Source organism: Triplophysa rosa, linkage group LG9 (genome assembly GCF_024868665.1).
Source record: "Triplophysa rosa linkage group LG9, Trosa_1v2, whole genome shotgun sequence".
NCBI classification, from domain to species: Eukaryota; Metazoa; Chordata; class Actinopteri; order Cypriniformes; family Nemacheilidae; genus Triplophysa; species Triplophysa rosa.
In genome coordinates this window covers 18,896,904-18,924,265 of record NC_079898.1, presented here as the reverse complement: position 1 = coordinate 18,924,265, position 27,362 = coordinate 18,896,904, and the positions used below count along the sequence as shown (strand labels likewise).

At 38.3% G+C, this 27,362-nt stretch overlaps 2 protein-coding genes across 3 annotated transcripts in view; both read left to right on the top strand.

The window, feature by feature from the left end:
* The first annotated feature begins 2,046 nt into the window (after positions 1 to 2,046).
* utp25 (UTP25 small subunit processor component) lies at positions 2,047 to 8,616 on the top strand. The gene is made up of 13 exons (XM_057342940.1): positions 2,047 to 2,197; positions 2,308 to 2,347; positions 2,627 to 2,801; positions 3,146 to 3,406; positions 3,812 to 3,900; positions 4,028 to 4,226; positions 4,349 to 4,542; positions 5,347 to 5,563; positions 5,693 to 5,895; positions 6,058 to 6,240; positions 6,434 to 6,543; positions 6,886 to 7,131; positions 7,228 to 8,616. Exons 1-13 carry the CDS (start codon positions 2,097 to 2,099, stop codon positions 7,484 to 7,486), a joined length of 2,277 nt encoding a protein of 758 aa, XP_057198923.1. The 5' UTR covers positions 2,047 to 2,096; the 3' UTR covers positions 7,487 to 8,616.
* A 4,170-nt stretch (positions 8,617 to 12,786) lies between these two features.
* The window catches only part of syt14a (synaptotagmin XIVa), a 36,823-nt gene continuing 22,247 nt past the window's right edge, over positions 12,787 to 27,362 (top strand). Inside the window, exons 1-2 of one of the 2 annotated variants that reach the window (XM_057342464.1) lie at positions 12,787 to 12,841; positions 24,066 to 24,113. In XM_057342464.1, the coding sequence (XP_057198447.1) occupies positions 12,829 to 12,841; positions 24,066 to 24,113 (61 nt within the window). In that variant the 5' untranslated portion in view covers positions 12,787 to 12,828. Of the gene's footprint in view, positions 12,842 to 12,955; positions 12,987 to 24,065; positions 24,114 to 27,362 lie in introns of those variants that run through there. The other variant, XM_057342463.1, reaches the window with a different exon arrangement.

Below are 27,362 nucleotides of genomic sequence, written 5' to 3'. Positions count from 1 at the left end.
ACTCACTTTATTTGATGCCAATTTTGAAACAGGCAGAGAATATTCAGAACACTGCTCTTAATGAAAATTAATGGTGGTTTATTCTCCTGTCCCGCCATCAAAACCATTAAGTTGATGTGTGTTTTTTTATTAAGAGGTTAAAAAGATGCACATCTGATTGACAGTAAGAGAAACAGTGTGCCCTCTAGTGTTACGGAGAGGAACTCTTTAAACAGTCTCGCATACATGGTAAAAAATGACTTGCTCATTATGTTGACACATTTTCCATTACTTTTAACCATTTTAACCAATTTCAACATCATTTTATAAGCTACAGAATATGAAATGCAACTTGTTTTTTTAAAGGCATCTTAGTATTAAAAAACAGTATTAAAAAAAATAGAGCAAGCCAGTTTGAAAAAAATTGAGGCAGCATTTAAACTAAAGTTTTCAAGTTGAAATAGGTGGATTTTTTGCACTAATAGATACGGCAATGGTGAAACAAACCACTTTTCAAAATACAGAACATGAGATGCATTTACGGCAACAATGGCATATTGTACTTAAAAAAAAAATCTCTCCAGCAGAGGTGGGAAGATCAAACCGTCCAGTTTAGGATACAATGCCAGCGAAACACAACAGAGGGAAATAAGAAAAGGACATAAACTCTGTCAAGTGGATGAATTTGCCTCTTATTTACACACACACAGAGAATGCTTTATCACAATAAGTGGGCAACAGACCACAGGCGGCGTTCAATCCGTCATCTCCACTTCGACTCCTTGGGATGGCGTTCAGTGGCGTTCAGGGACACTTACCTTGTCTTCACGCTGGCACCCAACCGTGTTTTTCTAACCTTTGGTGTGTTTATGACTCACCCCTGAGCTGAGATGTGTGTGGTTCATTTGTTTCAGCTCCCCTTGTTTTTTCTGGCCTCCAGCCCTGCTGTTATTCATAGGCACCCTAATCACCAGTGGGGAATATGCTTTATAATCATAGACCACATGTTCTCAGAGGCTGGGGTGGAGGGGGGTGCTCTCTGGGAGAATTAAATAAATAAATATATAAATAACTTTTAAAAACTGTCTCCGTATTTGGTAACCCCACATCTGTTTTCATTGAACGTTATGGAACAATTTTCAATGATCAAATCAATTACATACATTCTTACACTGCGCTCCAGCCAAGATATTTTCGACTACAGTCGAGTAAGTGCACATCAAACATTGGTTCTTCTGTGATTTTGATGAACACCCGATACGTCCGCTGCACCTGAAGGGCCGGTGAGATCCATTCCTACACGCCTGCGGTGTATGTAATTACTTAAAGCTGACTCTTTGACTCACAGGGGAATGATAGAGCATGTCAAAGGCCCTATATACTATGGCAGGGAATCTACTAATGGAACACTATGAACACCTCTAAATGAGGTCCATTGAAAGGTAAACTGATGACATGACTCTTTTTGCTTTGACAGGTGCTGAAACATCATATCCGAGGTGCACTCAGTGTATATATTTGCCAGTATTTTCCTAAATTTACACACCATAATTTATAGAATATCTCAAAACTAAGAAAAAATATGTAACTGTGGGAACCTGCTTTTTTTTAGGAGTATTAAAGAAGCTATTCTGGGCTCATTTCTCCCATCCTTTCATGGTGGCCTTTTCTTTTCTATTTGGTCCAAGTCATCTACATAACATTTTTAATATTATATATGCAAAAAAAAACAGATCAAGATTATTTTGAACGGTAGTGTATATGTGTTACAAATGTTAATCTTTGTTTACATAAGTAGTTTAACTTTCAACTGTTAAAATAGATTCTGACCGTTTTTACGAATACAATTGCTGTCCCTGGCACTGTTTCCCGGTTGTTGCTAGAAGAGATACAGCTACGGCCGGAAGTGGTGCAAAATCTCGCCATATAATTACAATAAATTACATTAGCTAACGACTACACCTCCCCCAACCCTAAACCTAACCTTACAAAACCCTCCGTGTCTCTACTACAGTACACTTACTCCAGGTCGATAGGTGGCGCAAGAGTGTTAGCCGGCGTGGATTATTATCCACGAAGAAAAGATTAGTGTGGAGTACACACACGTGTGTACAAACATGGGCAGAAGAAAGAGAGGAAACCAAGAGGTTAGCAATTTAAATAAGAAACAGAAGAAACATCTAAAGGAGTATGGAGAACAGCATCCTTTTCATGATAAGTGAGTATGTCGAACCGTTGTTTAGAACATCAAAGAGTAGAAGTTAGCCTTACATGTGAGCTTCCAACATAACAGCTAACGTTAAGTTAATATTTTTCTGTCGTTCATAGTGTTGTGGACAGGCCCGAGGAAACTCAGATTTTGCGCTTGGTAAGTAGTAACAGTAGACCAGTATGTTTTTTAGTCGTGACATAAGTTATGTAGAAGTGAGGTGCAGGTCACAAAGCGGCTCCAGCAATCTCCTTCTGTACGGTTTTTACTGGATAGGCACGAATCCGGTGTGAATGAGCTTGATTTGACTGCTGATGTATGTAGAGCTGTTACTTTGTGGAGTCTCCAGCAAAGATGCCCATGCATTAATTTGAATAGCTTGTTTTTAGTTTTGCCATCTTTAGGAAGCCTCAATGTGTTCATAATTTTCTTTACCAGCCCAACAGTCATCCACAACGCCCGGAACCCGAGTATGAGGAAGGCAGTGATGAAGAACAGCAGTCTGCATATCAGAAACTGCTGTCCACGATGATCCAGGGTGCTGATGACAACAGTGAAGATGAAGAAAGTGAAGTGGATGAGGAAGAGGAGGAAGTTCTAGAAGCTGTTGAACGTAAGTCTACAGTCTCATTTCTAACAAAAATGAGAATCCCCAAAATGAAAATTCTATTATTATTTACTCATCCCTGTTTGTTATTCCAAACCTGATTTTATTTTCTTCAGCTGGATACAAAATAAGATTTTTCTATGTAGGAAAGGTTTGGAATAACACTCGTGAGCAAATCCAGCCAAGGATTTTCCAAGTGTGCTGGGAACTGGTTGAATTCTTTTCCTTTAGCAATCCAGTCCAATTTTTGAATGGTAGTTTATAAAAAGTGAAGTTACAAAATGGTGTTTGATGTTGTAAGTACTTGCAGAGTTACTGTGCTGATTTTAAATGCCTCTGTTTGGTTCTAGCTGAAGGAGAGGGGGAAGAAAACGAGAACGAAGAAGATGAGGAAGAAGATTTAGAGGAAGAGGATGATGAAGAAGATTTGGGAGAAGAGAATAAAGACTTACCCGATGACCCAGAAAATAAAGAACAACCTGAAAAAAAAAATGAAGAAGACACAGAGAAAATTACAGAGGGAGAGTTTACAGATAAGAAGAATGAAGCTGCATTCTGTTTAGAGAAAAACTTGCCTGCAGAGGGAGAGAACTCAGAAGAGTTGAAAGAGGGTGAGACATGATTTATGTTATAGTGTAAGCTTGAATTCTTACCTGAAATTATAAATGAATGTGTACTGTCTATTTAAATGGTGTTCTCTTACTTATTTCAAACCCATCACTAATATGTACAAGCCACTGTTCATTATTACGGTATACATCAGTGTCAAGTGTGGCAGGCACAAAGCGTTACACATTTTATAAATCAGCAAATCAGACTGATTTGATAAAGAATGATAAAGTAATTTTTCCTACTATGGGAAAACTCGAAGGTGAGTGAATGATGACAGAATTTTCATTTTTGGGTGAACTATCCCTTAACGTGCGCAATTTGGGAGCAAGTCTGAGACTGTTAATAGACTCAACGGATGTATAATAAATGTTTTTTTCTGCTTTCGAACTCATTCGTTCTTGCAGACATGTTTGTGGAGCACCAGGAGATAGAACTCAGTGAAGTAGAAGTGAGTCAAATCTCAGGGGGGTCAAAGTTCAAGACTCAGGTTAAGGTATGTTGTCAAATTCAAGACACATTGTTTTCATTTGATTTTGGCAGTTATTACATATATTTGTTAAAATCATACATAGTATTTCAAATATAAGGAGAGACAAACTCTTAATTTCTGTTTTCTCCAGTGGCCAAAACTGGGCACTCTGCAGTGTGTGCGTCCGCTGGAACGTTTCCCTGCTTTGGGACAGCCCTCCTCTGCTCCTGTCTCACCTATTCACAAAACCATCCAGGCCAATTGGTGCTGGCTTAACCAGTCCTCCCAATCTGGAAGTGGGGCTGTGCCGGATGTCACAGAGTTACAGAAGGAACTGCTTGGGCTCATGGGTATGTCAATAAACTTAAATGTCATGTGAGCCTAGATTATTTAAAAGGACATTTAGCTGTTGTTTTTGTGTGTTTTGTCTGTGATAGTGTGTTTCATGCTTTTGCATAATTTGTTTTTGCAGGTACATACAGGGATGTGTATTTTGCAAATAGCTCCCCCTTGAGGGAGACTAAGGAAGTGCGGAGTGCCTACTGTCTTCATGTCCTGAACCATGTATTAAAGGCCAACTCTCGTGTGCTCAGAAATAATGCCAACTTGAAGGAAAATAAACATGCTGAAGAAGATTTTCGTGACCAGGGCATTACCAGACCAAAGGTACAAGTGGCTTTAATTGTGATTTTTTTTATAAAAAAGAATCCATAAATGAAACCTGACTTTAAAGAGTACATAACTAGGGATTTTTAAGATCCTACTTTGGTTTATGGAGTGTCCAACATCAAGTTTATGTACATAGAAGGTGTAAAAACACTATTGTTTCGTAATAGTAGGCAGTTCCACGATTCATCTGTCTAATCCCCTCCTTACCACTAGCCTAGTCTGATGTGATTTGTCAGATGGTCTAGTCTGCTGTGATTGGTCTACCGCGAATGAGGCTCACAAGCTACAGTGTTTGGGGTAGAAGAGAGAAGTTTTCGCAGGCAGTCCAAGCAAAACGTAGGCGGGGACTATATGTAGTGACGTAAATCCGTGGCAGTTCGCGAATCATACTAGGGACGACTCGTTTCTGTGATTCAGAGTCGACTCCCTTTTTTCCAAGCCAATAACTATTCATTCACCTTCGGATTTACAACTTGGCAGACTGCTTACTTTCAAACACGGCAATATTACACACTGCGTGAAATGTCATTTTCATGATCTCAATCTCATGTTATGTACTCTTTAATACCCAGTGTATAATGTTGGATGTATTGATTTTAAATGCTGAATGGGTTAATCCTTGTTTGTCTTGGCCTTGATGTTGATGACTGTAACGTGAAGATGTTATCGAATCAAATTATATGTAAATCACTATTATGTTTACTTTGGAAATGGACAACAATGAACTTGTTTTTAAGGAATAGCCACATACACCTGGGATTGAATTGTCTTCATAATTTATATTTACCCATCCTCCTCAAGGTGTTGATTCTAGTGCCAATCAGAGATGGAGCATTGCGTGTGGTCCAGACCTTCATAACTCTAATGGAACCCAAAGGGAAGAAAATGGACGTCAGTAACAAGAAGAGATTCAAGGAAGAGTTTGGGGAAGAGCCAGACAACACACCATCCAACCTGCAGAGACCTGATGATTATCATGCCGTCTTCTCTGGAAATGTGGACGACCACTTTAGGATAGGTACGATGAAACCAGCGCTTTCCATTCTGCTAGAATTTTTGGCTGAACTTTGGCCAAATGGTGCTATCAAAACACTACTTTTGGTTTGACATGTAGCATTGTATTTTTTTTCTCTCTTTGTGTCGTCAGGTGTGTCTGTTATGAAACGCAGCATGTGTCTCTATTCTCCATTCTACTCCTCTGACATCATCATTGCATCTCCACTGGGTCTTCGAACCATTCTGGGTGCCGATGGTGAGAGCAAGAGAGATTTCGACTTTCTTTCCTCCATCGAGCTGCTTATTGTGGATCAGGCGGATGTGTTCCTTATGCAGAACTGGGAACATGTGCTGGTGAGTCTCTCTCAAACCAATTTCTGTTAGTCGTAGAAACAAATGGCCAAAGTTAAAGCCATAGTAATGATTTGATATTTTACACTGACATTTTACAATAATATGAGGTCAAATCATTTGCTTAGTTTCCCATTATCTTTTTCTATATTATGTTTGTGGCAGCATGTGTTGAACCATGTGAATCTGCAGCCGCTGGACTCGCATGGAGTCGATTTTTCCCGTGTGCGCATGTGGAACCTAAACAACTGGGCAGCACACTACAGACAGACACTGGTGTTCAGTGCCATACAAGAACCCCAGATCACCAACATCCTTACCAAACACTGCCACAACTACAGGGGTCAGGTACACAGCAGATTGACTTAACTCCAATGTTGCCCATTTTGTTTAGATCAAGCATTTTTTTAATTTACTGGAAATTCACTGTAGGATTGATGAGGTTTCTCATTTTTTTACATTGTAGAATGACTTGTATAAACAGATGGACATCATATTTATACATGTAGTGGATGTGTTCTAATATTCTTATTTTTCTCAGGTGCATTGTAAGACCATTCCAAAGGTGGGCTCAATCTGTCAGGTACTGGTGCAGTTACCACATGTGTTCCAGATGTTCCACTCTGACAGCTTCATGGATCAGGATGCCAGGTCAGACTTCTGCTTTTTTCATGTTGTGACACTAGAGGGCAACAGTCATCAGTCACAGTAAATTTCAACCAGTGGCTGGTGGAGTTCCAGTTCAACAATGTAGAGAATTTCTCTTTTTTTATTCACACATTACAGAGCCACCAAATGCCATGTACAGTCAATTTCATACTTAAATGTAGTGTGATTTAAAAATATAAAATATGTTCCGACGGGGACCCTTTCCACTACTGCACATACGAAATTTAGTACATATCCAGCATTATCAAAGAGTATAGCTTAGATCATTGTGTAAAGCCTATCCAAAATATTGAAGATGCATTTAAACTATCCATGATCCTATAGGTTCCAGTTCTTTGTGGATAAGATTCTGCCACAGTACAAAGACTCTGTAATGTCCCACACTCTCATCTATGTACCATCATACTTCGACTTTGTCCGTCTGCGGAACTATCTGAAGAAAAAGGATGTCAGTTTTGGGAGTATCAGCGAGTACTCGCAGAGATCAGAGGTCAATCGTGCACGCCATTACTTTCAGAAAGGAGAAAAACAGTTTCTGCTTTTCTCAGAAAGGTTCCATTTCTACAAAAGGTATGTTTTTACAAATGTGTTTGCAATTGTGTTCTTGAAATGGCAAAACAAATTGGTTTAATTTACATTTGTGCATTTTTAATCTAATTTCCTCAGGTACACTATTAAGGGAATCTATAACCTGATCTTCTATGGGTTGCCTACATACCCTAATTTCTACAGTGAGGTGTGTAATATGCTTCAGGCTGGTGTTAGAGAGAGTGGCAGTTCGCCCAGCTTCACCTGCACGGCCCTGTACTCTCGATACGACACACATCGGCTGGCTGCCATCACAGGAGCTGATCGTGCTGCTCAGATGCAGCACTCCAAGAAGCCAGTCCACCTTTTCATCACAGGCGAGGAGAACAACACCTAAAAATGCCTAAAATCTGATGAAGTGTGACACTTTACCTCTCTGAATTCAATCTTTTATTGGACAGGAAATCTTTTGACATTCAATTAAAATGCAGTGTGGCTGAATGGGAAAACTTGTTTTTTACAATTATTTTTTATATTATCAGCTCACCCTCCTGTGTGTTGTTCCAAACTCATATGCTGATAACATGAAAAAACAACCAGATTTTTGCACATTTATAAGCCATATTACTTGTTTTCTGAAGACATACTAGAGCTTTATGTAATGAACAGGTCAAAGATTAAGTCTGGGTTCAGTGATAATATTTCTCTATACAATCTTAACCACCTTTTTGGGTGAACTCCTTTAACATTTGTCTCAAATTTTGTTTTGACAGTATGTATTTTTTTCCTTTGGTTAATTTATGATAAATGCCATTTTACAGAAGACAATTTCAATCCTGCTGCCTAATGTTTACATAAGTTATATATATATATATATGATTTTCGAATCTAGACATGTAATCAGTTTGTCTGTTCCCTGGAAATAGAACCCACAACCTTTGCACTGCTAATGAAGTGCTGTATAAGAATTGGATTCATTTGATTTAATACTTCAATAATCACTTGGTTCATTACGGCTTGTTTTAATAAGTGCGTATTAGATCCCTTCTAATGATACCACTGCATCTTATCAGGAAAACACAGGCTGAAAATTTTATGTAAAGCATTTTTAAAATATATCTTGTATGTCCCAAGTTATGAGTAGAGATCTCGTTCTTAGCTTTCCCCCTCTGTTTTTCTGTCAGCAGGAAAATGGAGCAGCTGTCTGACACACACACTGCACACACAGATGTGCACTGTCTCTCTGTCTTTAACACACACTGCATTCACATGTCATAATGAAAGAAATGAACTGTTTGGTTAGACCAAGATCATCTGACTTTATCAAAACCCTTAATCTGATAGATCTCTTCTGTGTATTCCCAGATATGTGATATCTGAATCTTTGTGAAAGTTCTTTTGTCTGCTGACCTCTATAATGGCAATATCACAAAGCAATAACCCTGTTACCATTGCGTGCTAATATCCACCTGGTCAGTTTGTCTAAAACTACTGACCTGAGTATATCTTTTATTTTTGTTACATATATATATACACTCACCTAAAGGATTATTAGGAACACCTGTTCAATTTCTCATTAATGCAATTATCTAATCAACCAATCACATGGCAGTTGCTTCAATGCATTTAGGGGTGTGGTCCTGGTCAAGACAATCTCCTGAACTCCAAACTGAATGTCAGAATGGGAAAGAAAGGTGATTTAAGCAATTTTGAGCGTGGCATGGTTGTTGGTGCCAGACGGGCCGGTCTGAGTATTTCACAATCTGCTCAGTTACTGGGATTTTCACGCACAACCATTTCTAGGGTTTACAAAGAATGGTGTGAAAAGGGAAAAACATCCAGTATGCGGCAGTCCTGTGGGCGAAAATGCCTTGTTGATGCTAGAGGTCAGAGGAGAATGGGCCGACTGATTCAAGCTGATAGAAGAGCAACTTTGACTGAAATAACCACTCGTTACAACCGAGGTATGCAGCAAAGCATTTGTGAAGCCACAACACGCACAACCTTGAGGCAGATGGGCTACAACAGCAGAAGACCCCACCGGGTACCACTCATCTCCACTACAAATAGGAAAAAGAGGCTACAATTTGCACGAGCTCACCAAAATTGGACAGTTGAAGACTGGAAAAATGTTGCCTGGTCTGATGAGTCTCGATTTCTGTTGAGACATTCAAATGGTAGAGTCAGAATTTGGCGTAAACAGAATGAGAACATGGATCCATCATGCCTTGTTACCACTGTGCAGGCTGGTGGTGGTGGTGTAATGGTGTGGGGGATGTTTTCTTGGCACACTTTAGGCCCCTTAGTGCCAATTGGGCATCGTTTAAATGCCACGGCCTACCTGAGCATTGTTTCTGACCATGTCCATCCCTTTATGACCACCATGTACCCATCCTCTAATGGCTACTTCCAGCAGGATAATGCACCATGTCACAAAGCTCGAATCATTTCAAATTGGTTTCTTGAACATGACAATGAGTTCACTGTACTAGAATGGCCCCCACAGTCACCAGATCTCAACCCGATAGAACATCTTTGGGATGTGGTGGAACGGGAGCTTCGTGCCCTGGATGTGCATCCCACAAATCTCCATCAACTGCAAGATGCTATCCTATCAATATGGGCCAACATTTCTAAAGAATGCTTTCAGCACCTTGTTGAATCAATGCCACGTAGAATTAAGGCAGTTCTGAAGGCGAAAGGGGGTCAAACACCGTATTAGTATGGTGTTCCTAATAATCCTTTAGGTGAGTGTATATACTGTATATATTTGGGCAGGGGCTTAATGGCAACTCGGAGTGCTTTGTGTAGCTGTAGTGTAGTTGTATGTTATGAAATATGAAATGGTTTTGAGCGTGTGCTTAGTTGTTTTAGCAGAGGCTGTGTTGCCGGGTGTGTGACGTGCAAGAGAAGTCTGCATATCCTTGTGTTAGTTTGATTTATATGTAAGCACCTCCCTCTCAGCATCTGAGCCCCCTAGGACCATTTGTTCCGGTCTGGATTTTAGAGCATTTAGGTTTCTGTTTGTGTTGTGATCCGTATTACAGTTATATCATGAAATGCAACAACGCCACATCATTGTAGCAGAAAAAGGCGGTCTTATGTTTTTGTGTTCCTTGTCACATTTGACATCAGTCATGATTTCTAATCCATTCCATTGTGATCACTTTTAATATTTTTGCATGTTATTTCAATTATAGACTGTTTATGAGAGTAAATAGATGATCTGTTACTAAAGGCCATATATGCAAATGCAATGATCGGACCAGTAAAGGTGACCTCTTGCTCGCTTTCTCTCACATCCTACTCTGTGTGTCCAACACTTGTGTTTATTGGAGTGTGGGTAGTCTGTTGCCTTGGAAACCCCTCTGTGCTCTCATCATGACTCCATTGTGTGTCTGGAGAGGAAGAGAAGAGTGTGAGAGCTCTGAACTGATTTTATAACTCTGCTCGTCAGATGGTATAGGTATCTAGAGCACCTTTTGTTTTTAGCTTTATTTTGACTGAAGTGATTTTTGGCAAGCATGTCTACATTTTCAGGCCAAACAGTAGATAAACTGAAAAGGAAAATATATTTGTCATGTCTTGGTGTTTCAACATGTCAGATCAGATGTTCTCTATTTCACACATTCATCTAACAAGTCTTGTGTTTTTTGTCCAGAAAGTAAAGACTAGATTTTTCCTGTATTCAAAAGTGAATACAGTATATGGTTGTGCACAAACATTCAAGATTTTTTAGTATGAGATGTTTAAATGTTTACCTAATCTCATTATCTGTATAGCTTGAAAAACAGTGTCTGAAATCCTAACAGTTTTCCTCTTCATCTCTTCCTCCAGACACAGTAGAATCGAAAGGGTTAATTGATGTCTGAGTGTTTCTATGACAACACGGATAAGACTGATGAGCACAACAGTTTGGAAGAGCTTCTCAAATCAGAATCCATAAATAACCGCACACAAGATAAACCCGAAGAGATGAGAAGAGGTCAATTATTGATGGAGTGAACTCTGCACAGACATCTAAGATGGCATAGTCAGATAACCTCTCACTGAAGTGCTAGATTCTGACTAAAATAGATCTAAACAGTAATCTTTTCTTAAGGAGCAAAGACAAAATCATTAAATATTTTTAAACTAAAAATTGTATTTTTTTCTTTTTAGCAACTATACTGTCCCTTGGCAGAAGCACTTTAACACTACACAAACATTACAATAAAATACAACCAACATCACATTTAGTACTCGATCACAATGTTATGGAAACATTCAACACTTTAAGTGTGAAAGAAAAAGTGAAACAGGAAGTGCTTCTGGGCCTGTGTAGTTTACGTAATAACATATATATTTTTCTCTTTTTAGGCTGGTGTTAAATGCCATAGAAAGGATTAGGGCTCCATTTAGCAGACAGACCAGGAAATTAAATATCCATAGATGGAGAGAGAGATTGATATAGGAACTGTTATTTGTAGTATACTGTAATTGCATGTGTTTCTATCCAGCTCAATTGATGCATGGCAACTGCTGTAACCATAGCGTTACAAGATAATGCAACAGTGCTAATAACGGTCACATATAGCTTCCATAATGTCTGACAATGTACTTGTTTGTGTTTCAAACATACTTTTTATGTTTGACACTGAAAGGCCACATGATTTCCCAAATGTTTCACGCTCTCTCTGTCTCTCGCCTGTGCACTATATGGCTTCCGGTACTTACTCATGACCTAATGACAAATCCCAATTGACAGGAAGCACAGAGGCAATTCACACAGAATAGTGGGAGGCTGAGTATTGCAAATTGTGTAATTATCAGTGTTGAAATTGCATCGGGTGATAATAGGATAATATATCAAAACTAAGCTCAATATTGTCTCTGAGGCGCATGTGATGAATTCGAATCTACAAATTTCAGAACTCCAGAAAGCTTGTTCAGTATATGTGAGCCACTATTATTGAATTCCTTTTGAATGTGGGCTCACTAAAGGTTACTCTCATTAGCTGTGATACCTGCTGTTTAGTTATCAATTTTTAAATAGCCATGGTAGATCTGTTAGTAAAATTATTTTAACTATTGATACTGCTGATAGTTATTCCAAATTATAGCTATTTGATCCATGCCCAAAGCAAAATTGTATTGTAGTTCTTGTAGATGGTTTTGTACACTGTAGATGGTAACACTTTACAATAAGATTGCATTTGTTAACATTAGTAAATGCATTAACTAACGAGAACTAACAATAAGCAGTAGTTTTGAGCATTTATTAATCCTTCTTAATGTCAATACAGTTCTTCATGTTAGTTCATGGTCCATTAACTAATGTTAACGTTATATTTTAATAATCATGTATTAGTAAATGATGAAATTAACACGAACAGGGATTGATAAATGATGCGGAAGTATTCTTCGCTTTTAGTTCATGTTAGCAAATGTATTAACTAATTGTTAACAATTACAACATTATTGTGCAGGGTACCATATTAATTATATTGACTTGGTAATTTGCACTAGTTATAATGCTCCTTTGACAGCTGTCTTATATTTAACCCGCAGCCCTCGTTATTATTTGATAAAAGTTGATCAGCATCCTGCTAAGCAAACAGCAGGAATCCGCCGCAGAGTTTTCTTGAATGCTGGATCGTACCATCTGATGGCCGGCCCCTCTCATCCCCCTGCGCGCCGGAACGGTCGAGCCCACCCCGTCTTAAGCGCTCGGCATGGTTCAGTCCAGACCAGAACATCATGGCGATAGATGGTGAGTAGGCCAATGACGCTCTCCTGCTTTCGCAAACTCACTTCTCTTTTCAGAGCCCAATCGCTTAGCTGTACTTGCTTAAATGTGAGTGTTGTTTCGCTGTCTGTGGCGTGGAGTGTTTTTGTGATGATGACACACAGTGGAGGTAAAGTTTGTGTGGTTTGTATGGAGTGGAGTGATTGTGGTGCTGAAAGAACAGCTCCCGTACTGACGTTTGCCTAATAACTGATTTCAGAATTACTTCAACTTGCGTGTCAATCACAGGAACTGAATGCTAAGCATATCCAGTTAGAGTGAAATTCTTCTCTCAGTAAATCACTGCATCTGTTGCATTTGTTATGTTTATAGTGAACTGCGTTTGGGCTGTGGCATGGTGAGGAGGTTTGGGATGTATATTTAGGGTTCACGGAGTACTTTACACGAGCGAGCAGCAGGTTCCCGTCGCTTCATTGAGGAAATCCGGTAGCTTGACTTTTCCATTAGACTGTTCCACCGGTTACTCTAATGAAGAAAAAGAAACAATTCTAAATCAAATGTTTGTTCCTGGTGTGTTATTTTGGGATAGCCTACTCATACAGGTGCTTAGGGGAGTAGTACAATAGTAATTTTTTTTACATTTTCCTTCATAACTCACAGACTACTTGAAATACACTAATTGAATATAGGTGCATTAATTAATAAAACAATTTATATATTTGGTAACACTTTACAATAAGGTGCTATTAGTTAACATTAGTAAATGCATTAGCTAACATTAGCTAACAATGAACAATTTCGTTTTTCAACATTTATTAATCCTTGTTAATGTTAGTTCATGTCAATACAGCTATTCGTGTTAGTTCATGGTGCATTAACTAATGTTAACAGTGACAACGTTTGATTTTAATAATGTATTTATAAATGCTGAAATTAACATGTAGTAGGGTTAATAATTGCTAATTAATAAATGCTGTAGAAGTATTGTTCGTTGTTAGTTCATGTTAGCTAATGCCTTAAATAATTGTTAACAAATAGCACCTTATTGTAAAGTGTTACCATATATTTTCACTAATAAGGACAAGACTATAATATTAAACCAAATGCAAGAAGTCAGCGTGTTACAATTGCCCCCTTTTGGGGGGGGGGGGGGCGGGTCGGCGGGCAATTGTAGCAGCAGCATAGCAGATCTATTCCAAACAGGACCAAATACATTTATGTGTCATGTACACTACTGTGCTAAACCCTCTGAGAGTTGTCATGACAGAACTTCTTTTAGATGTCTTTTAGATGTCTATTTCTAAGTGTGTCGACACAGACAAACAAGGTGCTTACATTGGACCATGTGGCTCGGGGGCCATTGTAACACAATGTTACAATCGCCCCCGATGTTGCAGCCATGATAAAATTTTGTATGCTAGCTTGCCACACCTATTTCACCAATGATTGTTCATAATCATTTTTTATCAATAACCTAGAGATAAAAAACATGTTATTTCATTTTTGCAGTCATCTAAACTTTAGACAGCAGAAGAAAAATATTTTACAATCAAAAATTAACTTTCATACATGAAGATCAGTGTTTTGGTGAAAACTTCTGCTGAGGTATAAAGATCTCGCTCCTTTCCACAGGCAGAGTGTCATCACTGTAACTTGTTTCTGATTGGAGGAATTGAGTGTGTTACAATTGCCCCCGTTACAATTGTCTCCCCTACCGCTCGCGTTATATTTAGCAAAGATATCCTCACCTCTTCTTGGAAGACTATTTCTCTCTAATTCTTGCTACTATAAGCAGTAGTCGATTGTGCTTGTCTGTCTGTATTTATATTAATTGTTCTTCCTTTCCATTGGTTAATTTGCCTTTTCCTTCATGAGAAATAAAAGACTATTCTTTTCCTTTCAAAGATGTGAAGAGTATATCTATGTGTGATATAGTTGGTAAAGGTATTTTTTGTATTTTGTTGTGTAAGACTGTTGTTTTTTGTTGTGTTTTATATTATCACCGATCTGGAGAACAGTTATGTTTTTTTAAACCATCACTGTAGGCCAGCTCCAACACAGCCACCCACACACACACAGCCTCCATGCAAAAAAAAAAAACTAGAATTAAAAACTGACAGTATCTTAGTTTAGTTCTTTTGCAATGTACAGCTTAGGAGAGAGGAGATTTTGTTTTTATAAAATAATGAGGTTAGCTTGTATGTTTGTAAACCTGTCACAAATCCATCTAAGTATTTAAACTGTGATAACAACCAACATGGCAAAGCATCTTCAATATAAAATATAAAACAATTATGTTTGACAGGTCTCAATAACAAATAACCGCAGTCGATAAATCGACGAAGAGAACTCCATCTTTCCAGGGTGTGTATCTGTTGCCAGTGTTTAGGAACCGGTTGAGAACATTTTCAAGTGAAAAGTCTGTTTATTTTATAAATGCATTTAGCAACCTACACAGACTCTGTGGTCGTATTTATTAGAAAAACTGTACAAATGTGTCACATTGATCACAGAATTTTATTTTGAAATGTACTGTTTAGTTTGTATTTATCGGTCTACTGACACAGACAGTCCTTATCTCCCCTCCTCTCCCCCTTTCAGCTTTGGGCACAATATGTCCACATCTACTGTTTAAAGCACTTTACTACTGTTTTGCAAAGAATGAAACCTGAAATTATTTTGTCATGACAAAGAATAAGTGTTCTAACACAAAAGAGTGGCACATCAAATAGGATGTGAATTGCGGATAAGATAAAATGATGAAAAAGAGGCTGTTTTTGTTTTTTCACCAGCTGTCACTTCAATGTAGTGTATTTGTCCTAAAATGTCTCACCTTTTCTGTTTGGTTCCTGTGAAACTCTTTAAAGAATAACCGAGCTGTATGGTTTTTTACTCTTATGTGGCAAACATCTGGTGTTCAGTCGAGGTGTTTAGTGTTTAGACTGTGGCGCTGTATGTGCTGAGTAAGTGCTTGTCAAGTAATTTACTGAATAAACGTTGTATAAGGAAGAGAACTTGGTGGACAGGGTAATGGATTTTGAAAGCATGGTGTATTATGTTAAAACACCACCTGGGGCCATGTGTCTGAAATAAAGAATGAGTTTAAAATGATCACTGAAGAATAAATCGGCCACAGAAACCCATGCAAGATGCTTTATCAATGCTGTCAGGTGAATTTCAAATCTGGATTTTGGTAATGGACTTTTAACGTCACATGGTACTTATTTGTTATCTTTTTATGCATATTTTGTATCTAGAAAAAGGACAGCGTAGAAAAAAATGGGAGGAGTGGCATCTGTTGTTTCCAAGTATTTGGCTCGCCATTTTGTGTGTTGCCTTATTTGACCTGTAAATGAAAAAACAAGCATGTTTACAAGAGATGTTGTTTTAGAGCACTGACAACAGCTGAGACTCTTTAGCTCAATGGATAATCACATTAAACGGCTGCCATTTCCTTTCCTAACACCAGAGTAAGTACGTCAACCCCAACGCGATTTATTTATTAAAAGATGCGTGTTTAAATCTTCCCAAGATTTTCTGGTATCTTCACTTCTGCAGATGTTTTCTCTTATGTTGCTGTTTTATCTGCTTTTGAATGTACAGTGATGCTGGGCAGATTTTTTTCAGGTCCCATAAGTAACCGAAGCATCAATAATAGAGTTACTTCCATTCACTTCTTTCGATTTACATCCTGGGTTACTGGCTTCTCACAGGGGAGCTGATTCACTGGATGGTTGATCTCTGAACTTTAAAGTCAGTAGATCCAGTCAGGAGAAGGAATGATGTCTTTAGATCAAAGGTCTGTTAAATTAGTCATTGCACCGATTGCTCACCAAAGAGCACGGTGTCAATACCCTTTGAATAAAAGTAATGAGGATGGATGAGTGGATCAGCATTGCATGTGATGGTAATAGCATTAGCAGCACTTTGCAGCATACAACATACTTAACCCCCAGCATTTACAGGATATGATGTCACAAAGAGAGATCTATTTTCGAATTGGAAGTACCTCAAAGAAATGACAACTGAGAAACCGCTAAAAAGAAAATGACTCGCCATGGCCTGCTGCGTTGTTCATCTTCAACTTTTGACTGTAGACAAACATTTACATGCAGTTATGCAGAATGTATTCATGACTCAGATCAGTTTAGTTTTCATGACTCAGTTTAGACTGCAAAAAACAGCAACAGCTACCCCAATCGCCTGAATACAGAGTAGACAAAGTCCCAACAGAGTCCAGTCACCAAAACACACCCACAGAGCCCACTCTCTCCCAAAGGCTGTGGACGACTCCAGAGAGTAGAGGTACAGGGTCATAATTGCTGTGCGTAGCATGTTGATCTTCTGGGAGCTGGTAGAGTTAGCTCTATACACAGTTTGTTATGAAGAAAACAAACACAAGGAATTTTAACAGTATTACTGCTTTATTCTTTTGCTCTATCCAGATTGGCTAAATTCTGATTTCAAAATCTGTGAAAACAAGTGGATTTCAATCCGTGTTATTCAAACTAGCTGTGTTTGACATCTGATTTAAAAGTCTCCTTAAGAACGTTAGCAGCCTGGAGGAGCCGTTGAAAGGAAGCATATGCCAGCAATCAGAATCTTCTCTGTAATTGCTTTGGGACTTGTGATCTAGTGCAGATTTTGAAACTTGTTTGCAAATGCCCATTAGCTTTTATGTGCCTTGACTTAAATTGCTTCTTTCACTCTCCCCCCACCCGTCCCTAGTGAGTGAGTGAGTTGGCAGAGTAAAAGAGAGAAATGTAGATTGTAGTGAACAGGATCCCCCTTAGAGGGCCAAACTGTTAATTGCAGAGTTGTGTGTCAGACTGGTAATGTGTGTGCGGGAGAGAACAAATCTCTCTTGGGTAAAGTTGTCTCCTCTCGGTCTGGTATCAGTCTGGGTCACAGTTAGTCAAGACAGTTACATGTAACTGATACAAACCAGACTGGTCGCAGAACTTGCTCTAGAACCCTAAGCTCAACACCCAGAGAAGAACCAAAATCTTGTGGAGTGGTGTGGCCAAATGGTTAAAAATCTTGGGTCTGGGCACAATCTCAGCCAATCAAAAGGTGTTTAATGTATGGATTTACATGGTTGCTTTTGTTTTAAGTGTGCTGAAAGATGTTCTGCAAAAGCCTAATTGTTCAATTTATTCCATCAAGAAATAAATAATAATCAAACTTCCCCTTTAGATGTCATTAAGGCTGCAGAACAATTGAAAAACTTGACGCATGTACATCTATGCAAGTTTCTAATACTCTGAAAGCTGTGATCACTCAGAAAAAGTGGGTCTGGAAGAATGGTAATTGCCCTTATGGATCAGCCCTAATGATTCTTTAATGGAGTTGTCTTAGATTTTAACTGTTGGCTGATGGAGTTCATATTAAATTACACTATGCCAAACCCTCAGCCATTGTCTTTCCAATGCATATGTGTGTTTAGTATTTTATGAAGCATTTACATTAAAGGCTTGTTTAGTAATGATTAGTAGCATTTAAATGCCCTAAAATGAATCTTTAATGGCTGTAAAATAAATTGTTGCAGGTTCTTTTCTGTCTCGAGGTGTTACAGTTATGTCACACAGTATTCTGTGGGTAATAATGGCTCAGCTTGTTCGACACACATGTAACTCTTTGCAAACCCTAAAAATGACGTGTTGAGTGGTGTCTAGCATCTATTGAACTACAAGACTTTTGCTCAGATTTTGCCCAGATTTTCAGTCTGGACCTGTTGCAAAAAGTCTGCGCTAGTCTGCAGATTTTATCGTGTAGTGTGTGATGCCCTGTTTTTCTCTGCAACCTTTCAAAAAGTCTACAAGTGTGTGATGTCTATTTTTTTTTTAATCTGTTCAGATTTTAAAAGTCGTGTAGCGTTCTTAAGTGTTATTCACGATTTAGAGATGCAGTTTCAACTGTTTTTCTTACATTTTACCTTTTTCAGCATTGTATTTTGTCATCTTTGACCTTCTCCTTGTTTCTTTTTGTATTAAATCATTTTGGTGGTAGACATGTCCCCTTTCCAGAAACAATTGCCAGTTTTGGCTTCACATTTCTGTAGTTGCTCAGGTATTGCATAATTCCTTTATAAAACAAGGACAGCTTAATAAATAAAAACCAGCCTGAGGGGGGTCTTGAGTGAAAGAAAGACAGGGAAGGAAGGAAGGAAAAACAAAGGGCTTTGACCCTGAATACTCACCTTGACTTATTTTACTTACTTTCTTTACAGACTCCCCGTCAGTCACACAGGTCCCTCATGACTGAATCAGAATGAACCACTGGACCAAAACTTGTCAGGGTATGGCAAGGGAGAGAACCCAAATGCAGGCAGGAAGAGGAGTGGTGGTGAAGGGGTTAACAGAAATCTTTTATTTCTTCAATAAACAAACAAGTAAAAACCCACGAGGGGGTGTCAAAAAACAGGAACGAACTAAAATACAAAACTAGAAACCAAAGACTTCCCACGGGGGGGGCAAAAATAAACTAACAAACCAAATAGCGCGACACAACGTCTTAAACAAAAACACGGCAGGGTAAAAACACAAGAAACTCAAAGACTACGGACAAGGCTAGGGACGGGACCGGGAACACTGAACGCAAGTACATACACACAATCCACGAGCACAGGACAAAGAAACACGAGGGCATTTATAGGAGAGACAAACGAGGGATAATGACACAGGGCAGGTGGGAAACATTAGACACGGCAGGGAAGCAATACATGAAACGAGAGGGATGGGGCCAATGACAAGGCACAAGAAAGCACATGAGATGTAAAACGTAAATAACTCATGGCTTTCTCACATAAAACCTAAGGGCTCCGTCCCGATCCTGCCACACGACTAGAAATACAGAACCAAGAAGGCAGGACCGTGACAAAAACTTAAGATACTGTAGGTTGTCTAACAAATACAGACATCGATAATAATCAAACTTCCCCTTTAGATGTCATTATGGCTGCAGAACAATAACAACACTTGACCCATGTACATCTATGCAAGTTTCTAATACTCTGAAAGCTGTGATCACTCTGAAAAATGGGGTCTGGAAGAATGGTAATTGCCGTTATGAATCAGCCCTAATGATTCTTTAATGGAGTTGGCTTAGATTTTAACTGTTGGCTGATGGAGTTCATATTAAATTACACTATACCAAACCCTCAGCCATTGTATTTCCAATGCATATGTGTGTTTAGTATTTTACAAAGCATTTACATTAAAGGTTTGTTTAGTAATGATTAGTAGCATTTACATGCCCTAAAATGAATCTTTAATGACTGTAATATAAATTGTTGCTGGTTCTTTTCAGTCTCGAGGTGTTACAGTTATGTCACACAGTATTCTGTGGGTAATAATGGCTCAGCATGTTCGCCACACATGCAACACTTTGTAAACCCTAAAAATAATGTGTTGAGTGGAGTCTAGCATCTATTGAACTCTGCATCACATTCCCAGAGATAATAGATATTGTCTTTTACTAACACGCGCACACACACACACTCCTATACTTACATGTGATAATCAGCCTCAGACCTTTAAATGAGGTTAGCACGTGTTTGTAATGGCTGGAATACACTGCAAGACTTTTGCTCAGATTTTCAGTCTGGACTTGTTGCAGAAAGTTTGCGCTAGTCTGCAGATTTTATCGTGTAGTGTGTGATGCCCTGTTTTTCTCTGCAAACTTTCAAAAAGTCTGCAAGTGTGTGATGTCTAGTTTTTAAAAAATCTGTTCAGATTTTGAAAGTCGTGTAGTCTATTCTAATGACTGGCTTGTCTATTTTAGTTATATCTGTTAATAACAGATGCCTGAAATCATCTCCTAAATTAGAAATGAGCTTTATAAATTCCTGAGAAAATTCCTTTATAAAACTAGGACATCTTAATATATACAAATCAGCCTTGGAAGGGGTGCTGAGTGAACGAAAGACAGGGAAGGAAGGATAAACAAAGGGCTTTGGCCCTAAATCCTCACCTTGACTTAGTTTACTTACTTTATTTACAGACTTCCCATCAGTCACATAGGTCCCTCATGACTGAATCAGAAAAAACCGCTGGAGCAAAACTTAAGGTACTGTAGGTTGTCTAACAAATACAGACATCGACAAATGCACTTTAGAATGTAAACATGTTCTGGAATTAATACCTAAAAGCTGCGTTGAAGTTAATCATGTCAGATTGAACTTGTGATTTTTAAGCCTCTCTTGCTATCCTTTGTGCAAAACGCAGTATGAACATATTTTTTCTATGATATCTTAAATTGTGTGTGGGAGAGACTTAAGGAGCTGTTAGATCTTAATGTCATTTCATTCTGCTTTATACACAATGCTGCTTCAACTATAACTCTCTGACTCATTCTCTGTAGGCTGCTTCTTGGTTTAAAGTTTAAAGACGTTTATTTAAATATCAACAGGCTGGTAATTTTATCATTCTTGTGTCTAGTTAGTGTCTAGAATATTGAATTACTTTATCATCAAGGGTAGTGGTTGAACAGGATGAATGTTTTACTGTAACTTACTGTGATTGAAATCAGTTATGGGCACTCTTTCTGACCTCGGAAGTTCTCAGCTATGCAGTGAGCAGTAATCTAGATGCTAATTACTGTTAGAATCCTTTTAATGGATTACTGTAAACATGCTTTTTCATTACCGTAGAGAGATCCACATTCTGAAATTTGGTCCAAGATGTAATTTGACCATGATAAGTCTCCACATCACCGATGGCTAGGGTTTCTCTGGGGTTACAGGTTGACAGCACACATTAAGAATGCATAAACTGACATTCTTGGCTGCTCCTGTCTCTCTCCTTCAGAATGACTTTTATTCATCTTCTTCCCAAACAACCTCAGCCTCGTAAGGCTGCGTCCTTGTGTCCTCCAGAGGTATCATCCTCTAAAGGATGCAGTATACGGAGGATTCTCAACTTAGAATTAAACGAGACGTCCCTAGGACATACTGGCAGAAAAGGAAACAGGAAGTACCACGTTGCTATGACAACACGTTGCACTCGCACACCTGTCAAATTAATTTAAATGATTTTATACAATTTTTGCCTTACTGTTTCAAAACGTTTAAAAATCACTAAACACTTGTAAACCTATTTACTGCCTGCTAAGATTAAAAAAACGTGACAGAAACTGTAAACTGTTAACATTTAAACACCACATATTTGATTGAATGTGCAGCTGTTGCCGTTTATTCAAATAACAGACATTGGCCGACGCAAAGAATTGTGGGTTATCTCTAGCAACGAAGGGTACAGCTCATGTATCCTCCGAATTCCTGTCAAAGAAGGTCGCGTTTGAAGGGTGCCTCCGGAGAGTACCTGATTTTATGAAACGAGACAGCCTCGATGACGTAGCAGCCTTCGAATGAGACCTCTGGAGGACGCAGCCTTAAGAAATGAGACAGCCATAGAAACCCCCACACAGGCTAAAGGTCAAAGGTGTTTGATTAATCAAAGATTCACATTTTCCACTCTAATCAGATTTAAAGCATGTTATTATCTTTATTCATTATTATTACTTTATTTTTACCACGGGATGCATGATGCATACCCACCATACACATTAAAATGCTTTGTTTTACAGTATTTGCTTTGCAAAAACATGTTGGCTGATAAGTGCCATGATGTTCAGTCAAGACTCTTGAACTGAAGGACCTCGTAATCTGCTGTATGTTTGTTTGTTTGAAAAGCACCTGAGTTATAATGGGGTCGAATGGGGCAATTTAGTCTGAGGAGGTCCAAAACTCTTAACCGGTCACGGACAATATCTTCCAACAGTATTAATAATATTAACCTCTTATAACGCACCCCTATTTTGAGCATTTTATTGATTGCAAAAAACAAGTTCAGAACATAAATGTTGAGTGTTTTAGTTTTCAAATGATGCATAGTTTGTGATAGTTGATAAATAATGAATAATAATGTAAAACAAAGGTAATATAAATGCAGACACAATTAAAAACATCTTTTCCATGGGCCCTGTGCTTATCAAATATTAGTAATAGAAAAATAACACAATAAATAATGTATTGATGTTGTTATATTTTATGTATATATATGTACTTTTTATGTAAATCTTTTTTATTAAATATTTAGGGATGTAACCAGGGGGTTAGGACAGTTAGGGGGTTAAGGTTAGGACAGTTAGGGCCCATGCACTTTCAAGGGCGCAAGGGGGACCCCGGCAATTGCAGACTGACCTCAAACACAGCGGCCCCTGATGTTCAAAACGTGTTGCGATTCATTTAACGTCTCAACCAACTTGAATCGTCAGATATTGTAATCGATTTTCAACCAGCTCACGGTGAATCCCTATAAATATGTAATGTTTAAGCTTAATGCACTGGTTTAATTTGAGTCAGTCCAAGGTTTGAATCTAACCAGTGAAATCCTCTACATCGAACATTATGGGTTAGTCTTACACTGTACATAATGGAAACTTCTTTTGCTGCTTCTAATGCATGAGTGTGTGTTTCAGTTTTGACGATATTTCTAACCTGAATGACTCTAGCACACACCTGAGCACTTCACATCAGCTGTGAAGTATAAAGTTAGCTGTTGCGTTGAGGCGATCTCTGAGTTGCGACTGTGTTGAGTTCAGATTAACCTTTGAAATGTGATTTAGCAGAGCACAGGAGAAGGAAGCTGGTAGATTTCCAGTTGGGTTATGTAAATCAGATACTGGAGTAGACATTGAAGGTTTGATTAAGGAAAGACAATGCTAGAGTCTGAAACAATTACAGGTGCAGCTGTGTTTGATTTGTGCAGAGTGAAAGTATTTCAAGTGCTACATTAAATCGTTAACATTATACTGTAAATTCTTCATTTCAATGCATTTTAATTATGTATATTTTAGTCTCAAGTGGTGGCACAGCTATGCAGGAGGCATTGGCGAAAACAAACATATTTAAGCATTCATATCTGTTGTTTCTCTTTTCTTTGGGTAGCCAAGTATATTTTTTATTTGTGCAAGGTATGTTTATATAAAACGCTGTGGCCCGAAATATCGCACATCACACAATAATACAACATCTCTAATACATCTCTACAATGCTGTTTCAATGTTACATCATTCTTCTTTTAAATCATTTGCTTGATATATAAAATCCTGTTGTTGTCGTTGTGATGAAGTCTCCAACTGATGTGTCCATGTCATGTGCATCAGTGCATTTGCGTCTCTGTGTTTAATGGCTTGTTTTGTGTGACTACTGTATTGTTTGTCATTAAAGGTTGCTTTGTTTCTGCAGGTGGAGAGCGGAATTGTGGAGTACATGAGCTTATCTGCATCAGAAAAGGTAAGCGGCCAGTTTAAACGTAAAATGGCTGCCACCTGTCTGGCACTGATGCTTTGAGGCCAGACAAGACATTTTGGCCTTTTTTGCCTTCCATTCTGAAAGATACTATTTTGATCGTTGTTCAGCATGTTTATGATTGTTCATGTCTATTAGTCTTCTGTTTAGTGTGTTTGTGTGTCGTCTTGTTTGTTCTTATCTGTTAGTTTAACTTTCACTCATCATTTTGCCATATGTTCTTTTAGTGTCTAAATGTATTTGTTATGTTTGTATGACAGTGTAACTCTCACAGTCTCTTTTTGTGAAAAAAGCTGAAATTGTGTGTGGGATATGTCATTTCAAAAAGACAAAACTTAGTAAGTTGTTTAACTAGCCGTTTCAAAGGCCTGAAAGAGTATATAACGTATTCCATAACGCACTGTGACAAGCTCTGGGAATAGTAGCTATATACAGTAGCTTGTGTGTTTGTCGAGTAAGTGAATATTTGAGTGAAGTGATTCAAGTAAGATTGTTCAGTAAGTGAAGCTCAACAGTCTCTCTGAGCTAGCCACTGCCTGTGTGCGTGTGTGTACACTTTATTTCACTTTCTTCAGGCACCGTCAAACTCATACACATTTGCTGACAGAACGTTTCTTGCTATAGCTCATGTCTGTGACAGAATACAGCTGCACTGTCTCAAAACAGAACAGAGATAAAGGCATGAGATGAAATCAGACAATCACACTGTTTAAACATTATTTAAAGGTCCAGTGTGTCATTTTTTGAAGGATCTATTGACAGAAATGCAACATAATATACATAGGCCAACTATGTCTTTAGAGGTGTATTAAGACCTTACATAATGAAGCATTATGTTTTTATTACCTTAGAATGAGCTACTTCTATCTACTTACGCTGCGGGTCATGTTGTTTCTACAGTAGCCCTAAACGGACAAACTGCTCTACAGAGCGCATCTCTTACATACGTTATCTCCTTTGGCAAAGAAGCAAAAACGTGACGACAACTTAGTTCTGTGTCAGCCACCATAGTGCTTCGAAAGGGAGGGTGGAGTGAACCGTTGGTTGCTATTTGCAACCTCACCCCTAGATGCCGCTAAATTTCATACACTAGACCTTTCAAAGTGTATTAACCATGTATCTTTCATAGATTGATTACCATTTTATCATAGTTTTATATATCATAGTTAAACTGTGTTGTTGTAAAACAATGGCTACTGTGGTTTTACTACAAATAGAAATACTGGAGTTACTATTGTTAAACCATGGTTCAAGCTATACAACAAGTCAGGTTCGCAACAAGTAATGTATTGTATTGTACATAGAAGTATATGACTACGTCTTTAAAGTCACCATTAGTTGCTGTGTGTCCGAGAGTTTTGTTTAGAGAGGCTGCCAGTGCTGCCCTTTCAAAACTGTTACCTATGCCAGCACCCATGAGCATGTCGAAATCTATCCCCCTTTAAATCTTTATATGTGACCCTGGACAACAAAACCAGTTTTATGGGTCAATTTTTCGAAATTGAGATTTTTACATAATCTGAAAGCTGAATAAATAAACGTTCTATAGATATAAGAGTTGTTAGAATAGGACAATATCTGGCTGAGATACAACCGTTTCAATCTCAGGAATCTGAGAGCGCAAAAAAATCTAAAAATTGAGAAAATTGCCTTTGAAGTTGTTAATCAGGGGCACTGTGGCAGACCATCCACTCACAAAAATAAAGTTTTATATATTTAAGGTAGGAAATTTACAAAATATCTTCATGGAACATGATCTTTACTTAATATCCTAATGATTTTTGGCATAAAAGAAAAATAGATCATTTTGACCCACACAATGTATTTTGTCTTTTACTAAAAATGTTCCCGTGCTACTTAAGACTGGTTTTGTGATCCAGGGTCACATATTGTAAATTAGCTTGGAATACTTGTATTGGTTTTATCAGCTAGCCTAGTAGTTGACCAGCCCACCGGGAAAAGTCTCAGTGCTATACTGTATGTTTGTGTCTTAAGATAATATTTTAGCATTTATGTGTGAGAGCATTATGACTGAGGGCGTGTGCGTGGGCCCATGAGAGGACTTCTGATCTGTTATGTGGGAGTTTACAACGGCATGCAGTGTGTTTTGTGAGCGTGTTTGTGTCTGTAGTATTTTGTAATTCAGAGGTGGCTGAGCATCCTGACATGCTTTTTACCTGTTTCTATGACAACAGAACCAACCAACAGTTTCCAAGGAGCCAAAAGGCAATTTCAGTGATTAATAGCGTGATAACGGTTTACCATAAAAGAGATGATTATTTTTATCACCTCATAGAAGCTACCACAGGGGGCATTTTTGTATGCATAACTTTTTACGGTTGAGAGATTTTTGTGCAGATATTGAGATGCACTGTCGTACAGAAACTAAAGGTGGTATCAGATGCTAAATTTAGGTTAATCTGACATTAAGTACTTAAATGTGTCCATGTGCAAGTTTACTCGGTATTGGAGAACTGTCAGTTTCTCACTTGCTACATTCTGGGAACTAGCTTTAGCATGTTTGCCTTGGAATTCTGGAAAATTGGGTTTGTTTGAGATGAGCTTGTTTTAAATAGATTTGATTAGTGTAGATTCGTTTTGTGTTGGATTTGGTTGGTGTAGACTTGTTTTAGTGTGGTTTGTTTAGGACAGAGTTGGTCAAAACAGGTTTTTATGGTTTAAGAATAAGTTTGTGTATTCTGTCTTCCCCTTGGCCTTCTTTCTGCTGTTTGAGTATCTCAGCAGTATTTTTACTTCAGATGCACCTGGTCTGTCCAGCTGTTCTCTGACTGCTCCTCGGTGGCCCATTTATATGAGATGGTTTCTGTGTCATCTCAGAACCTGGATTTACATCAGAGATGCAGTTCTGCAATCTGCAACAACATCTCTTCTAATCACATCATGGACTGCAAAAAAAGCATCCCATTTGTGTCCATTCATCTTCATCTTTGCCTTTTTTCTTTTCTTTTCCTTGCTGTCTGTTCTTTTTCTTTCCTAAAAGTTTTGTAGGATGTTTCATTCACTTTCATCTCTCTGGCTTACCAGAGAGTATGATTGCAGATGATTGCATGGTTGCATAATCATCCTTAAGAATCTTAAGAAACTTTAGCTGAGCTATACTCTATACTCTAAAAATGTGCTGTTTGGAAAGTCTGATAAAAGCTGTTGTTTTTGCGGTAACAATTGTCAATTGTAGATTCTTTTGTCTGGTGGACAGCTAGAACACCGGGCCTG

What these genes read in the sequence shown, in the direction of transcription:
- utp25 (XM_057342940.1), top strand. Translation starts at nt 2,097, where the DNA reads ATGGGCAGAAGAAAGAGAGGAAACCAAGAGGTTAGCAATTTAAATAAG. An exon ending in CTCAGAAGAGTTGAAAGAGG is followed by an intron (nt 3,407 to 3,811) that starts GTGAGACATGAT and finishes TCGTTCTTGCAG; the next exon opens with ACATGTTTGTGGAGCACCAG. An exon ending in GCCACAACTACAGGGGTCAG is followed by an intron (nt 6,241 to 6,433) that starts GTACACAGCAGA and finishes TATTTTTCTCAG; the next exon opens with GTGCATTGTAAGACCATTCC.